At 40.7% G+C, this 14797-nt stretch overlaps 5 protein-coding genes across 5 annotated transcripts; 4 read left to right on the top strand and 1 right to left on the bottom strand.

Annotated features, from left to right (window-relative positions):
* Positions 1 to 288: 288 nt before the first annotated feature.
* Positions 289 to 9612, top strand: VPS13 (membrane morphogenesis protein VPS13; the record flags this gene model as incomplete). Its single annotated transcript, XM_037290884.1, has 1 exon — positions 289 to 9612. The coding sequence occupies one exon, from the start codon at positions 289 to 291 to the stop codon at positions 9610 to 9612; it is 9324 nt and encodes a 3107-aa protein (XP_037146779.1).
* A 382-nt stretch (positions 9613 to 9994) lies between these two features.
* On the top strand, positions 9995 to 10786 carry SDH2 (succinate dehydrogenase iron-sulfur protein subunit SDH2; the record flags this gene model as incomplete). The annotated part of the gene is made up of 1 exon (XM_037290883.1): positions 9995 to 10786. The coding sequence occupies one exon, from the start codon at positions 9995 to 9997 to the stop codon at positions 10784 to 10786; it is 792 nt and encodes a 263-aa protein (XP_037146778.1).
* Positions 10787 to 10840: 54 nt separating this feature from the next.
* ATG10 (E2-like conjugating enzyme) lies at positions 10841 to 11500 on the top strand (the record flags this gene model as incomplete). Its single annotated transcript, XM_037290882.1, has 1 exon — positions 10841 to 11500. The coding sequence occupies one exon, from the start codon at positions 10841 to 10843 to the stop codon at positions 11498 to 11500; it is 660 nt and encodes a 219-aa protein (XP_037146777.1).
* Positions 11501 to 11620: 120 nt separating this feature from the next.
* Positions 11621 to 12298, top strand: GOS1 (Gos1p; the record flags this gene model as incomplete). The annotated part of the gene is made up of 1 exon (XM_037290881.1): positions 11621 to 12298. The coding sequence occupies one exon, from the start codon at positions 11621 to 11623 to the stop codon at positions 12296 to 12298; it is 678 nt and encodes a 225-aa protein (XP_037146776.1).
* Positions 12299 to 12380: 82 nt separating this feature from the next.
* Positions 12381 to 14471, bottom strand: FPS1 (Fps1p; the record flags this gene model as incomplete). The annotated part of the gene is made up of 1 exon (XM_037290880.1): positions 12381 to 14471. One exon carries the CDS (start codon positions 14469 to 14471, stop codon positions 12381 to 12383), a length of 2091 nt encoding a protein of 696 aa, XP_037146775.1.
* Between the last annotated feature and the right edge of the window lie 326 nt (positions 14472 to 14797).

The following is a 14797-nucleotide window of genomic DNA, read 5'->3' as shown; positions in this document are numbered from 1 at the left end:
TCCCCAAAAGACTAATAGAGAGTTTTCTTAAATTACTTGCACTTAGTAGCTTACAAGATCGAAGTACCTAACCCAACCCATCCGAAGTCGTCTATAAGATGTAAAATGAATGTCTAATCAATAAAGGTGGCGATCAAGTGTCTGTATTGAGTTCGGGTAAGCGCATCTTACAGCAAAAACCAAAAACATATGGTAGATTTCATTTAAAAGGGCGTTAGGTGTCGTACCTCATAGTCGGTATGGTTGCATAGTATTTTACTCAAAAGGAGAAGCGATCGACCTAACCAAATGTTAGAATCTTTGGCGGCCACTTTATTGAATAGGTTATTGGGCTCCTATGTGGAAAATTTCGATCCTGCGCAATTGAATGTTGGAATATGGAGTGGTGATGTCAGACTGAAAAATCTAAAGCTGAGAAAAGATTGTCTTGATGGGCTAAATTTACCCATTGACGTGAAGTTTGGTATTTTGGGGGAGCTTATACTAAATGTACCATGGTCCAGTTTGAAGAACAAGCCTGTAAAAATTCATGTTGAGGATTGTTACATATTGTGTTCCCCAAGAGATGCAGCCTCGTTTGATATTCATGAACAAATAGAAAGAGAACTACGCATGAAGCTTCGCCGACTAGCTGAGTGGGAGTTGACGGAACAAGCAAAACTATCTGTGCAAAATTCGGGGTCCGAAAATGACCAGAATGAGTCTTTCATGCAATCCCTGATGACGAAAGTTGTAGACAATTTGCAAGTCACAATCAAACATATCCATATTAGGTACGAAGATATGATGACTGTATTTTCTAAAGACCCATGTTCTATAGGGTTGACGTTGAATGAGCTTTCGGCTGTTTCTACTGATTCGAATTGGAAACCAAGTTTTATCTCAATCACTCAGAGTATCACTCATAAGCTGTTAACTTTGAATTCGTTGTGTTTTTACTACAATACTAATTCCAAGACTCTTGATGAGGATGAGGATATAATTGATAATGATATATTGTTTGCGAAGCTGAAAAATTCAGTGTCTGCAGGCGCTTCCATTCCAAACTTTCAATATATTTTAAGGCCTGTCACCGGAGAAGGGCAATTAAGTGTGAACAAACTCGGTTCTACCGACGAAAGACCGCATATTGAATTGAAAATGTTATATGATGAATTTGGCGTGGAACTAGATGATTCAGAATACGCGGATATTTTGCATACACTATCTAAAATCCATTTAAGCCAAAAAACCCAAAAATTCAGAAAATTTAGGCCTGACTATCCCGTTGAAGAAAACCCCACGGGATGGTTGAAGTACGCAGTTTGTTGCGTTGTTGACGAAATAAAAGAAAGGAATAAAATGTGGGTTTGGGAAAATATAAAGAAAAGATGTAATGAAAGAAGGGAGTATATCGATTTATGGATCAAAAAGCTTCAGTTGAAAAATCCAGAAGAGAAGCTTCCTGATAATATTGACGAGGACCAGCTACAGCAGCTGCATTCAGATCTCGATTATGATAGCATAATTTTGTTCAGAACCATAGCGAAGAAACGTTATTCTAAGATGCGGTTGAATTCTCGTGATTCCAAGTCACCTTCTCAGCAATCGAGTCAAAAGGGTGGCTGGTTCTCATCTTGGTGGGGTGGTGAGAAGCAGCAAAACGAAGATTCCAACGATTTGATAATGACGAAGGAGCAAAGGCAAGAACTGTATGATGCCATAGACTTCACTGAAGGGCAAGACGCATTTAGCAACATCTCGGTACCCAAGGACAGGGCTACTATGAAAATATCAAGTTTGCTGAAAAAGGGAGCCTTTTCGATCAAAAGAAAGGCACAAAATACTAAGCTTACAGATATTATATTTGAGAACTGTGAAGTTGACTTTTTGCAAAGACCGGATTCTTTCCTCGCAGCTTTCAAGCTGCATGAATTCAAGGTTGAGGACGGATCAACAAACACGATTTATAAACATATCATTAGCGTGAAGAAGCAAAATTCCAAGATTCCAGAAGATGATCCTGGTATATCAGAGCCTTTATTCGAGGCAGAATTTGAATCCAACCCATTGGATGAATCCGCTGATTCAAAAATAGATGTCAAATTGAGAGGAATGACTATATTTTATCATGTTCATTTTATCAATGAGATTATAAGATTCTTCAATCCTCCTAAGCAGCATCTTGACACTATTGGTGCAATAATAAACGCTGCAGGGGCTACTGTTGAAGGATGGACAACCCAGACAAGAATGGGAATTGAATCACTTCTTGAAGAGCACAAAACAGCGAATGTCACTCTAGATCTTCAAGCGCCTCTGATTATTGTACCTTTGGATCCTCATGTATGGGATACTCCATGCGCAGTAATAGATGCGGGTCATATAGCTTTAGCGAGTGATCTGGTTCCAAAAGAAGAAATGACCAGGATCAAAGAAATGACACCGGAGGAATACAGTCAGATCGATGAGGCACAGTTGAACAAATTAATGTTTGACAGGTTTCAGCTCTATCTGCAGGACACACAGATACTAATTGGGCCCGATATCAGAACAACAATAACAAGTTTGGATGGCACCAAAGAGTCGTCAATTTATAGCATTTTGAGCGGTCTTCTTTTGGAAGTTACTTTGGACGTTTCCATTTTACCTAGAGCCTACAACCTTCCTAAGTTCAGGGCTTTTGCTAATTTGCCAAAGTTGAACATATCGCTTAATGACTATCAATATAAGATAGTGATGCAACTTTTAGAGAAGTGCACGCCTTCAACTATCGATATATTTCCGGATGATGAGTTCAAAGATATAATACAGCCCACAGACGGAACCAATAGAAATGATCAACTCCAGTTGTATAAGAACATGAAACTCCTGAGTGGCATGAGTTCTTCAGAGCTTGACCAAAAGTTGCTAGATATCCAGTTTCACATTGAACTTGTACAAATATCTATGTACAAGTGCATAGACGACAAATCGATGCGTTGCAAAAAGCTTATTGATATACTTGGTGGTCAATTGAAATTGAATTTCATCAAGAAGGCCAAAGAGATGACGCTTGGGCTTAGTATGCATTCCCTGGAGATTGAAGATTTTATTGAAAACAACACCGATGATCACTTAAGTCATCTTGTGTCTTCAAGTATTTTAAACAGCTCTGAGACAAAAGATCTCTTCACAGTTGACTATAGGCGAGAGCAGAGAATCGTGAATCATAAGAATCTTTTAATTGAAGTATTTGATCAAAACATTGAAATCAATATGGCTCAACTGCAGTTTGTGCTCACGCCAACGTCAATTCTCACCTTGATGAATTTCGCCTTGACCACCTTTACAGATCCAGATGCTGCAGAAATGCCTGCTGATGTCTTGAGACATAATAAAGAGAACCGAGAGGATGCTCCACAAAAATTGACCATGAATGTTCGTATGGAGGGTATGGTGATACTTTTGAATGACGATTCGATAAAGCTTGCTACCCTTGTTTTGTCCGCGGCGAACTTCTCAATGGTACTGCTTCCAGAAAAGATGAAAGTAAACATGAAGTTGGGCGATTTGCAATTAACAGATGAAACATCACAGACTTTACCAGCAGACTCAATTTTTAGGAAAGTCATATCCATGAGTAGCAAAGATTTAGCGGAGCTAACATACGAAACTTTTGATTCCTCGAATAATCCTCATAATTATGACTCAATCTTGAAGTATACAACAGGCTCTATGAACATCAATTTCGTGGAGCACTCCATCAACAAGCTCGTGAACTTCTTCTATAAATTCCAGCGTATGAAAACATTGTTTGATACCGCGAGAGAAGTCGCTTATAATCAGGCGCCATCCATCGATTCTGTCAACAATATGAAAATGGACATCACTATAAAGGCCCCCGTCATTCAATTTCCCAAGCTGATTGATCCACGAATTGGCTTATACGACTCAGTCAAATTCTACCTCGGAGAAGTATTCATTCAGAATACTTTCTCGGGGGAGCAGCTTGAGAATAAGATCAATCATATAAAAATGGGCCTTAGGGATGGTGAAATTTCCTCCATTTTCAATTTCAATGACAATATAAAGCAGGAGTTATATATTGTTGAAAAAATGGCTCTCACCTTTGACATTGACCACGATCCATTAGCGGGAAATGGAGAGCCAGAATTAAAAATCCGAAGCTATTTTGACCCCTTGCTGGTGTCAATAACAGAATTGCAGTTGCATTACTTGATTAACCTTTCAGAAAGTGCTGCGGCAGCCTTTACAATTAGTGAGTCAAACGATCTGGAATTGAATGAAGATGTGTTAAATGCCAACGCATTTTTTGGTAGTAGTGAGTCCAGTCGTTCGAATAGTGCGGTTGACGTTAAGAAAGATGAGACCACAAAAAATTCTGAAGGCGCTAAATTGGACTTCCTGTTCGAAGCCCCAGAGATTGCCGTGACTTTATATGCTAACACCGCAGGCGTAACGACATTGAATAAGCATGGTCTCACTAAGCTAACTTTTCAAGATATTGCTGTTTTGGCATCATACAACAACGATGGAACTGCCGATGGGGAGTCCCATGTTGCATCCTTCACGGTAGAAGATATCAGAGATTCGAAAGTTAATAAGCATACCAAATTGATACCCAAAGTACTGAACGATAATTATCAGTTTATGGCTGCTCTGTCGTCCAAGAAACTCGAGGAACAGATGTTAGTCAATCTTTCAATAACTGTTGATAGTCCTAGAGTTTTGCTCGCAATGGATTATTTGTTTGCGTTAAAGGATTACTTCGAGTTCGTTTTTGGTAGCAAAGCTGCCAATATTGTGACGCATGTGGATGAAACTGAGAATAAAGAGTTCAGCAATGCTGCAAAGAAGCAGGCAGCTGGGAAGAGTAATTTGAGGTTTCAATACTCTTTGAATGTCGTCGGCGCTGCTATTATACTTTTGGCGGATCCATCAGACATAAATTCTGAAGCAGTGGTGTTTAATGTAGGTCAATTTCTGTTTTCTGAGCAAAACATCACGTCTGTTTCGGCTAATAACGTTGGGATGTCTCTTTCAAGAATCAATTCTACTGATGATAGTGAAGTAGGCTTATTGAATGAATTTTCATCTTCCATTGTCATTGATAAAAGGGACTCTACTCCCGAGAGGTTACTCACAAATATTCAGGTATCGGTTGAGCCATTAGTTTTGGGAATCTCGTTAAGAGATATCCGATTGGCAATGTTGGTGTTTAATAGAGTAATGTCACAAATGAACGGTCCTCAGGAGCAACAAACTACGGATGATAGCAAGTCAACCTATGGAATGTTCTCCAAAGAGTTTGAAAAAAAACTTTCGAAGTATGCACCAAGTTTTGTATCATCATTAAATGCTGCTACAAGTCGCGATGTAGGTTCTAATACGGACTCAGATGTAACATTGAGAGGAGAGAGATTGAATGCTGACTTTGGTGGCTTGAGGTTGTTCTTGATTGGTGACGTTCATGAAATGCCCATTTTAGACATGAACGTGGCAGCATTTCAGGCGTCTGTGAAAGATTGGTCCACAGATATAGATGCATTGGCGTCACTTGAGGCGTATGTGAATGTTTTTAACTACTCTCGATCAAGTTGGGAGCCACTAGTAGAATCTTTTCCAATTTCGTTTCATTTATCCAAAGGCAGCGGTAGAGAAGAGCCTAAGATGGCATTTGACGTGGTTTCAAGGAAGACCGCCGAGGTAACGTTTTCTTCCCGATCTATAGCTATGCTGTCCCAAATTCCAAGTACTTTGACTGGCGATATCCCGCTAAAACCCAGAGGTGCTCTAAAACCATACAGGATCGTGAATGATACGGGACTTGATCTTGACGTATGGATCGTCACTCGACAGGCAGAAGAAAAAAAAGGTTTGATGCACCTAAAAGCGGGCACGACCATACCCTGGGAGTTTGAGGACTGGAGGCGTGTGAGAGAAAGTCTTGACAGAGGTAGCAATGATACCATCTTGGCTGCAGCAATACCACATATGAAGTACAAATCAATCATGCAAGTCGACGCCACACATGAGGGGGAGCTTATGTTTACTTTAGAACCATCTATCAAAGATGTGCACAACCGCATTGTTTGTGTATTGGAATTAGGAGAAGATAATGTTAAGACAATTACATTCCGTTCTTCTTTATTATTGGAGAATACAACTTCTACTGCAATCCAATTTATGATTGCATCTGACAAAGATGAGGCTCCTCTCATTTATGAAATCCAGCCAAAAGAAAAACGCTCAGTCCCGGTTGAGTATGCCTATAATTCTCGTCTGAAAATCAGGCCTGTACTAGATGATTACGTTTGGTCAAAGAAGACGATTGACTGGCGCGATTTACTAGCAGCTTCCCTGTCGCTGGAGTGCAATTCAGATCGTGAAAATAGTGGAATTTTTTACCTGGAGGTAAATGGCAAGTTCGATAAGAAAGAGCCACTTGCAAAGATTTACCCTCATATGACTCTGGTCATTTCTTCCCCGCTGATAATACAGAACTTTCTACCTTGTAATCTCAAGTTTTGCCTCTTCGATAAGAGAGAGGAAAATAGAAAAGCGCGAACGCTAGGGAAGGGCTGTAACGTGGAAATACATGATGTATCTCTAGATAATTTTCTCCTTCTGAGTATTCAGCCACTCGTAGACGATGCGTCTTTGTCGAAACCTGCTATTGTCAACACAGCTAGGAGTAGTGTGCTTAAACCGGAGATGAAAATTTCGTGTCAGTTAGCGGGAGGTCAAATATTTAAGGCCTCTCTCCATTATGAAGGTATCGAGGGGACCCGAGCCAAAATTATTAAAATTTCTGCGCCGTACATTGTATTGAACAGCACGGACAGAGATCTTTATATACAAGGTGATTACAATAATGTTGCCCAAGTGAAAGTACAGATGACGGATGACAATCGTTATACAATTCCTAGAATGTTTTCTTTCGAAGATAATGGAGGGAACAAAAATCGGGCCCGTATTAGATTCAAAGAATCTGAGTGGAGTTCGCCTTTATCTTTCGATGCCATCGGTCAAGCACTTGATACAATAGTAAATATTCCAAACAAAGAGCAAGAATCCAATATGGGAATTACAATCAAGGAAGGAGAAGGAATCTATGCCTTCAGCAAAATCGTTGAGATTGCTCCACGCTATATCATACAAAACTGTTTAGCAGATCCTGTTGAAATTTGCGAGCACGGCTCGACTAACGTTTTAAACCTTGAACCAAATGCGTCTGTTCCGTTATACAAAATGAGAAATATCGTGAACAAGCAACTTATGATCAAGTTTTTGGGTTCCGGCTCAGAGTGGTCGGCACCTTTTTTTATCAAAGATATTGGACTGAATTTCGTTAAAGTTTTGAAGCAAAGTTCAGGCCACGTATTGTTAAAAGTCGAGATTATTCTTGAAAATGCAACTGTTTTCGTAAGATTAAAAGATGCTCAAAATCGCTGGCCGTACTCTATAAGAAATTTCAGTGATGAGGAGTTTGTATTCTACCAAAGAGATCCGCGTGTTGTTGATGATTACTATGATTATGAGCCCGAAGATGATTTAAGCGAAGTAGAATACAAACCGTTGTATTACCGTGTTCCCCCAAAAAGTGTCATGCCTTACGCATGGGATTATCCAGCTGCAATACAGAAGAAGCTAATACTAACAGCCCGAGGTCGTAGAAGGGAGATTCAGTTAGCACAGATTGGTAATTTAAAACCAATGCGCTTGCCTGCTAGACTCTCGAATGAAACACCACGCACAGTTGATTTGAACGTGATCGCCGACGGTGTTACCCAAGCAATGGTGATCACCAACTACAATCCGGATGTTAGTCTTTATAAACTAAGGACAAGAAATAATTCATCCTCTTTATCAGTTGACAGCAGTAGTGCAGATGGATTTGAGGTCAATGAAGAAGACAAAAATATTCATAATCGAGTCGTAATTTCTTTTAAAGGTGTCGGTATTTCATTAGTAAACACATCGCTGGAGGAAATTATGTATGTCCATGCCACTGGCTTAGAATTTAGATACAATGAGTCAGATTTGTATCAGACAGTGAGTTGGAAACTAAGATGGCTACAAGTTGATAACCAATTATTTGGAAGTCCCTTTCAAAATATTTTATACCCGGTAGCGGTCCCACATACACCACAAGAAATTGAAAACCATCCTGTCGTTTCTGGCTCGCTTTCTAAGCTGAGGGATGATTCGCATGGTTTGATATATTTCAAGCATGCCACACTATTATTGCAAGAGCTTTCGATTCAATTAGATGACGATCTCATACTAGCGGTGTTGGATTTCGTCAAGTTCCCCGGTTCGTCGTGGACTGATTCATCAACCGAATTCGATAATATAGATGAGGTAACTCTACCCGAATGTCAGGATGTAAAACTAGCTGATGACATGTATTTCGAAGTATTCCATGTTCAACCTATGATGCTCCATTTATCATTTGTAAGATCAGACCAACATCAGCTTTTATCGAAGGAAAAGAATGGATCGCCTGTCGCACGAAGGGGAGCTGTCTTATTTTTGGTTGATATTATAACAATGACCTTGGCAAATGTCAACGATGCTCCAATCAAACTCAATTCTTTGTATATGGCAAATGTCAGAGTTCCGTTAAGTTCGCTTTTGCAGGCCGTTCAGACACATTATGGACAACAATTCTTTTATCAAGTCCATAAAATTATTGGCTCCGCTGACTTCTTAGGTAACCCTGTGGGATTGTTTAATACTATTAGCTCAGGGGTGTGGGATATTTTCTATGAGCCATATCAGGGCTATATGATGAATGACAGACCACAAGAATTGGGAATTAATCTAGCCAGAGGCGGATTAAGCTTTGCTAAAAAAACCGTCTTTGGGATATCTGATAGTATGGCAAAGTTCACTGGATCAATGGCAAAGGGGCTATCTGTAACACAGGGCTCACAATTCCAAGAACAAAGAAGATTGCAGCGCAGATTGAACACAAATAGTAGGAATATCCTGTCATCGTCAGCGCAAACATTCGCCAACACTATTGGCAGCGGCTTATCAGGCGTAGCACTGGATCCCGTTGCCGGTGCCCAAAGAGAAGGCACGGCAGGGTTTTTGAAGGGTCTTGGAAGAGGTTTGATCGGATTGCCTGCCAAGACTGCAATTGGTGTTTTGGATTTGACAAGCAGTTTGAGTCAAGGTGTTAGAAGCACAACGACAGCGCTAGACGGACCCTCGGCATCAAGATTTAGACTTCCGAGATACGTCGGCTATGAGGACAAGATCTTGAAACCATTCGATTTGAGAGAGTCGCAAGGCCAATACTGGCTGAAAGTCGTCAGCGGTGGTCTCTACATGCACGACAGCTACCTAACTCACGTCGTGCTGCCTGGCAAAGAGCTGGTCGTTATAGTCTCCATGGAGCGCATCATCGAGTTGAATTTGTCTTCCATGGAGACCATGTGGGAGACGACTTATCGCAAAATACAGGGAATCGTGCTACAAAAGGGCGGTATACATATCAAATTGAAGACGCAATCGGAGTTCTTCATCCCGATCAGTGACCCGCAAGAGAGAAGAAAGATGTACAAACACATCGCTTTCGCAGTTACAGAATACAACAAGTATTGTGAGGCAACGCTTTGAAGAGCTGCTCCCCACTCCCGTTGGTAGCGCCGCTGTCGTTCGCCCCTGCTCTACACACCTCCTACTAACTACAATTGTATATACGATAGGTATTAGTTACTTCTTTATCCATTATTTTTCATATTGATCTCTGTCGCTATTTTGCTTATTGCGATCGGCTCCGAAAAAAATTTCCCGGGACAGATAAAAAGACATCAGCGCTGAGCGAACTGTGCTCCGGGGAATTTCCTGATATAAAAGGAAGCTGAGGAACGAACGCATTAAACAATGAAGTAGACAATTTTTAAGGTTATTGACAGGACTTCTTAGGGAGTTTTGGAGATAGATTGTGAGATATCTGGAGAGGTTTTAGAGGAGTTTTTTGGAGATAGTGTCTGAGAGGATGATTATGATGAATAGAATTGCAAAAACAAGCGTGCTGGGGAACATTTTGAAGAGAGGACTCGCAACAGCATCTGCTACCCCTAGACTGAAGACCTTCAAGATATATAGATGGAATCCAGACAAGCCAGCTGAGAAACCACGGTTGCAGAGCTACGAAGTGGATTTGAACGACTGTGGGCCTATGGTCTTGGACGCGCTGTTAAAGATTAAAAACGAGCAGGATGCGACGTTGACACTGAGAAGATCGTGCAGAGAGGGTATCTGTGGGTCCTGTGCGATGAATATCGGCGGCAGGAATACGTTGGCATGTCTCTGTAAGATCGATCAGGATAATTCTAAACAGTTGAAGATTTACCCCTTGCCCCACATGTACATTGTGAAGGATTTGGTTCCTGATCTGACAGGGTTTTATCAACAGTACAAGTCGATTCAGCCATATTTACAGAGATCCAAGTATCCCGATGATGGCAAGGAAGTGTTGCAGAGCATTGCTGATCGTAAAAAATTGGATGGGCTCTATGAGTGTATACTTTGCGCATGCTGTTCGACGTCTTGTCCATCCTACTGGTGGAACCAGGAACAGTATTTGGGACCGGCTGTCTTGTTGCAAGCTTACCGTTGGTTGGTTGACTCTAGAGATGAGGCCTTTTCCGTTAGAAAGTCAATGTTGCAAAATTCAATGTCCCTGTATAGGTGTCATACTATCATGAATTGTACCAGAACTTGTCCAAAGGGCTTAAACCCAGGTAAAGCCATTGCGGAAATCAAGAAAACTCTAGCCTCTAATTGAGGCATAAAAGACAAAACGTTTTATGAATCCAAAGAAGAAAATGAAGAGAAAGAAATGATATGCTTTATCGTTTCAATGCACAATCACCTGTTATCATATATGGTGTTATTTATTACTATTTATTTTCACATTTATTTATTAATCCTTATTTATATATATCAAAACTACAATCTTGAAAATGTTTACGTTTTGTTCTTGATATTACAAAACAGAATCAGAAACAAAAGAAAAATGATTTCTCACTCAGAATACTGCCGACAATTGAACAGTGCCTATAATGAAGGGAGTGTGCAAGCTAATCCATATTGCCAACAAATAGTCTATGATTCAAGTAGTCATACTATCCTCATGAAAACCGGTATCCCATCCAAGGCCAGTAATAGCATGAGGCTCGATCATTTAGAATTCAAAATTACATATTCTCATGTATATCAAGAACCTCTGCTGCTGCTACGAATATGGATACGAGAACACAATGATGAATTTACCATGTCGAAACTATGGTTTCCTAAAGATGTAAAACAGATTTTGAACATTGATAGTGCTTTCCAATTAGGGTTGGATTCAATATCTTCGGACATGCGTCAGCATCAGGAGGCTTGGTACTCTTTTCATCCCTGTGATACCTCATATATGATAGGAGACAAGCCAGAATATTTAGACAAGTATCTAGAACGCTGGTTAAGCGTGTTCTTATTTAGTGTATTGCTGTGATTTTTGGCGTTTAAAGGTGTGAATTAATAAAAAAACCGAAGGGTTGAAAAAGTAGTAGCATCACAAGTGAAGAAAAAACGTGTAGATAAGGAGGCAGCTGTATTAATTCGAGATCTTGGTATGTCTACGGCTCAGTCGTTTGTTACCATAAGAAGTCAAGCTATCTCTTTGGAGACACAGGCAGAATCTTTACTTTCACGATACTCCTCATTCGCCCAAACAACAAGTTCTGAACAAACTGGAGAGGAGAGAAAACTAGATAAGCAACTTGAAGATGCCCTTTTTCGGAGGCAGGAGGTGATTGAAGCATTATCCAAGGTATGCAATGAAAATCCTAATATATCGGCATCTAAGCTGTCGCAATTGCAACGCCACAAGGAAATTTTGCAAGAGCATTGGAAGAGTTTCAGAAATATTCGATCGTCGATTCAACAAGAGCGAAACAGATTGAATCTTTTGTTCAATGTTAAAAACGACATCGCGCAGCAGCAAGAATCCGCAACCGATAATGATCTTGTTGGTAATGAAGATGATTACTATCATAATGAATCTAGAAGGGTTGATCAATCCCATAGCATTGTTGACAGACTTATTTCCCAAGCTTGGGAAACTCGAGATGAGTTCAGTTCACAAGGTAGTATTTTGCAAAATGCAAACAACAGAGTTTCGGCCACTTTACAAAGAATACCAGGTATAAATCAAGTTATCAAGAAAATTGGTACAAGAAGAAGGAAAAATGCCATAATATTGGCTACTGTCATCGTGATATGCGTATTAATATTATTCTTCACGTGGTAAAGATTACAGTTCCATCTATGTTCCTTTCTTGTTGGCCGGAAAGATAGCGTAATTTATATATCTACATCTAATTTTTTGAGTATCATGCCTTTTTCTTTTGACCAGAACTTTCTATATCATCATCAAACGGCTGTATCGATGAGGTATCAGACATTGCGATCGATTCAGTGCCCGTACCAGCCAGTGATGCAGCTTCAATGGAATTCTCATCTTCCAAAATTGTCGGGATTCCCCCATAAAATCTTTTGCTTTTATTTTGGACAGATTTGAATTGGACATTTTTCTGCTTTGGTTCAGCGCCATCGGATTCACTAGACAAAGTTCTAGTTCTTCTAGTAGCTAGTCGATCACCATTGGCTTGCCCTCCCTCTCCGCCATCTTCGTCATCATCGTAAGAAAACTCGCTCAATGCTGAAGTTGCTCTTGCTCTCTTTCGCCTGCTCCATGATGGTCTTCTGAACCAAGCGCGCGCCAGAAGATCTCCCCAAATTGATAAGGGCCAGTTCACTGGAGATTCATGACCCTGATAAATACAGATATCATAAACCAGTGCTCCTGTAATAGAACCCAAAAATGGAGCGACCATTGGAACCCAAAAAAAATGGTTATGAGAAATCCAAAGTAAATATCTGTCAAAGCCCAATGCATAAAGAGCAAGTCTAGGTCCCAAATCACGAGCCATATTCATTGCAGAACCTGTTTGGTATGACATCGAAGCATTTATAATATAAATAAGCAAAAACAGCATTACGGGGTATATGTCCGAAGACAAACAAGTGTATGGATCAGTCAATGCAAAAGTAGCAGCTTGAAGCATTGCGGTACAGATATATTCAGAGACAAATTGACGTGTGCTTGACAAATATGCCCTAGGAAAAACACAAAACATAGAAGCAACATCTTGTGAAGTCCTCCACATAGGATATGCCTCTTCAATCACACGTTTGTAGAAAATGAATAGAATCAATGCACCAACAAAGCCACCTAACAGCTGGCCGACAATATAGTACGGTATTTTTTTGGCTGGGAATCCTCTAAAAATATAATTTGAGACAGTAATAGAGGGATTCATATGTGCACCGGAGATTGCACTACCACCTGCAGAAAAATATCCCATGACCACTGCGGCTGCCCAACCAAAGGCAACGTCATCAAAAGTACCACCAGAAACAGAGCTCACCAGATACTTTAAAGTTTGTGTGGTCTGAATCATATCCGTTGGCGAATCTTGTAATGCAGCCAGAGCTGCATCAAATGCATTTTGTTGCAGTTTTCCCGCTGCAACAACTTGACAACAGACAGCAGAGCCAAAAATTACCATTACCATAGTCCCCATAAATTCTGCTAGAAATTCTTTCAAATAGCTGTGCTTAACTGTGGACCACCTATTGATTGGATGATACGTTGACGGTAGAACTGTAGGGGTTTGAGGATTCTGATACAGTGTCTTTGGTTTGACCATCATAGGAACGTTTCTTGGGTCAGGCGAATGATCTGAACCATAGCCACTATTATTGTTATTGTTGCTATCTACGCCTGATCTATCACTTCTTCCAGACGTGGACGCTCCCCTTGCTCTAGATCGCGATGATGGCACATGTGATGCTGCATCGTCGTTGTTTCTGAAAATATCACCGAAATGTAATACATTCGTTGTAACTGTTTGACCTCTTGGTCTTAGCTCGGATCGCGAGTTCTCCATTCCGGGAAAACCCCCACTTGCCCCACCACTTGTATCGGCACTTGTGGAAATAGCCATTTGGGTGTTTGGTACAACTTCCTGAATTGGGAAGGCTGACGATGAATTACCACCATTCATTGAGTATTGATGTATGTAATTTGTTTTCGAACGTCCTCTGGAGGTAAACGGAAGAGGCCTGTAGTCTTGCATTTCGTAATCATACTCGTCATTGTCATTATCGTTATCATTATCATTAGAATTGGTATTTTCGTTGCTGTTGCTAGCCTTTGCATCGTAGCTGTTCTCCTTTGCGGGCTTGATATCAGGATTGGCCAAAAATTCGTTCATTGCCTGCTGAGGATTTGAGTCCCTATTATTCCCACTGTTGCCGCCGCCATTCATGCCTGTTTCAGCGCCGCCGTTGCCATGTCCAGCGGCACCATCCTTGGGCTTACTATCGCTTTTTTCTTTCGAGCCTTCTGAGGATGCCATTCGATAACGTAATTACCTGCAAGATACCACCACCTTGCAATACCCTCCGGACACCGAGCCTTGAAGAAAAGAAAGTACAAAGGTTGTGAACCTGTTCAAACCAGATATGTTGATCAATTCATTGGAAGAGGGCCCTGGCTCGAGTTACTTCTGCTGTATTTGCTTAGGACATGTCGATTTCAGATCGGATAATCCATGGTTAAAGTTTCGATCTTCCATCGTCAAACGTGATGAGGGATAAAATAATCGGAAAACAACAGTCATTATACAGCAACGGCAACTGTTTTATGACTGAACCACTTGTGATTGGAGAGAGCCGAGCACTC

The sequence above is a fragment of the Zygotorulaspora mrakii genome, chromosome 8, assembly GCF_013402915.1.
Source record: "Zygotorulaspora mrakii chromosome 8, complete sequence".
Classification (NCBI taxonomy): Eukaryota; Fungi; Ascomycota; class Saccharomycetes; order Saccharomycetales; family Saccharomycetaceae; genus Zygotorulaspora; species Zygotorulaspora mrakii.
This window is presented reverse-complemented; position numbering and strand designations above follow the sequence as displayed.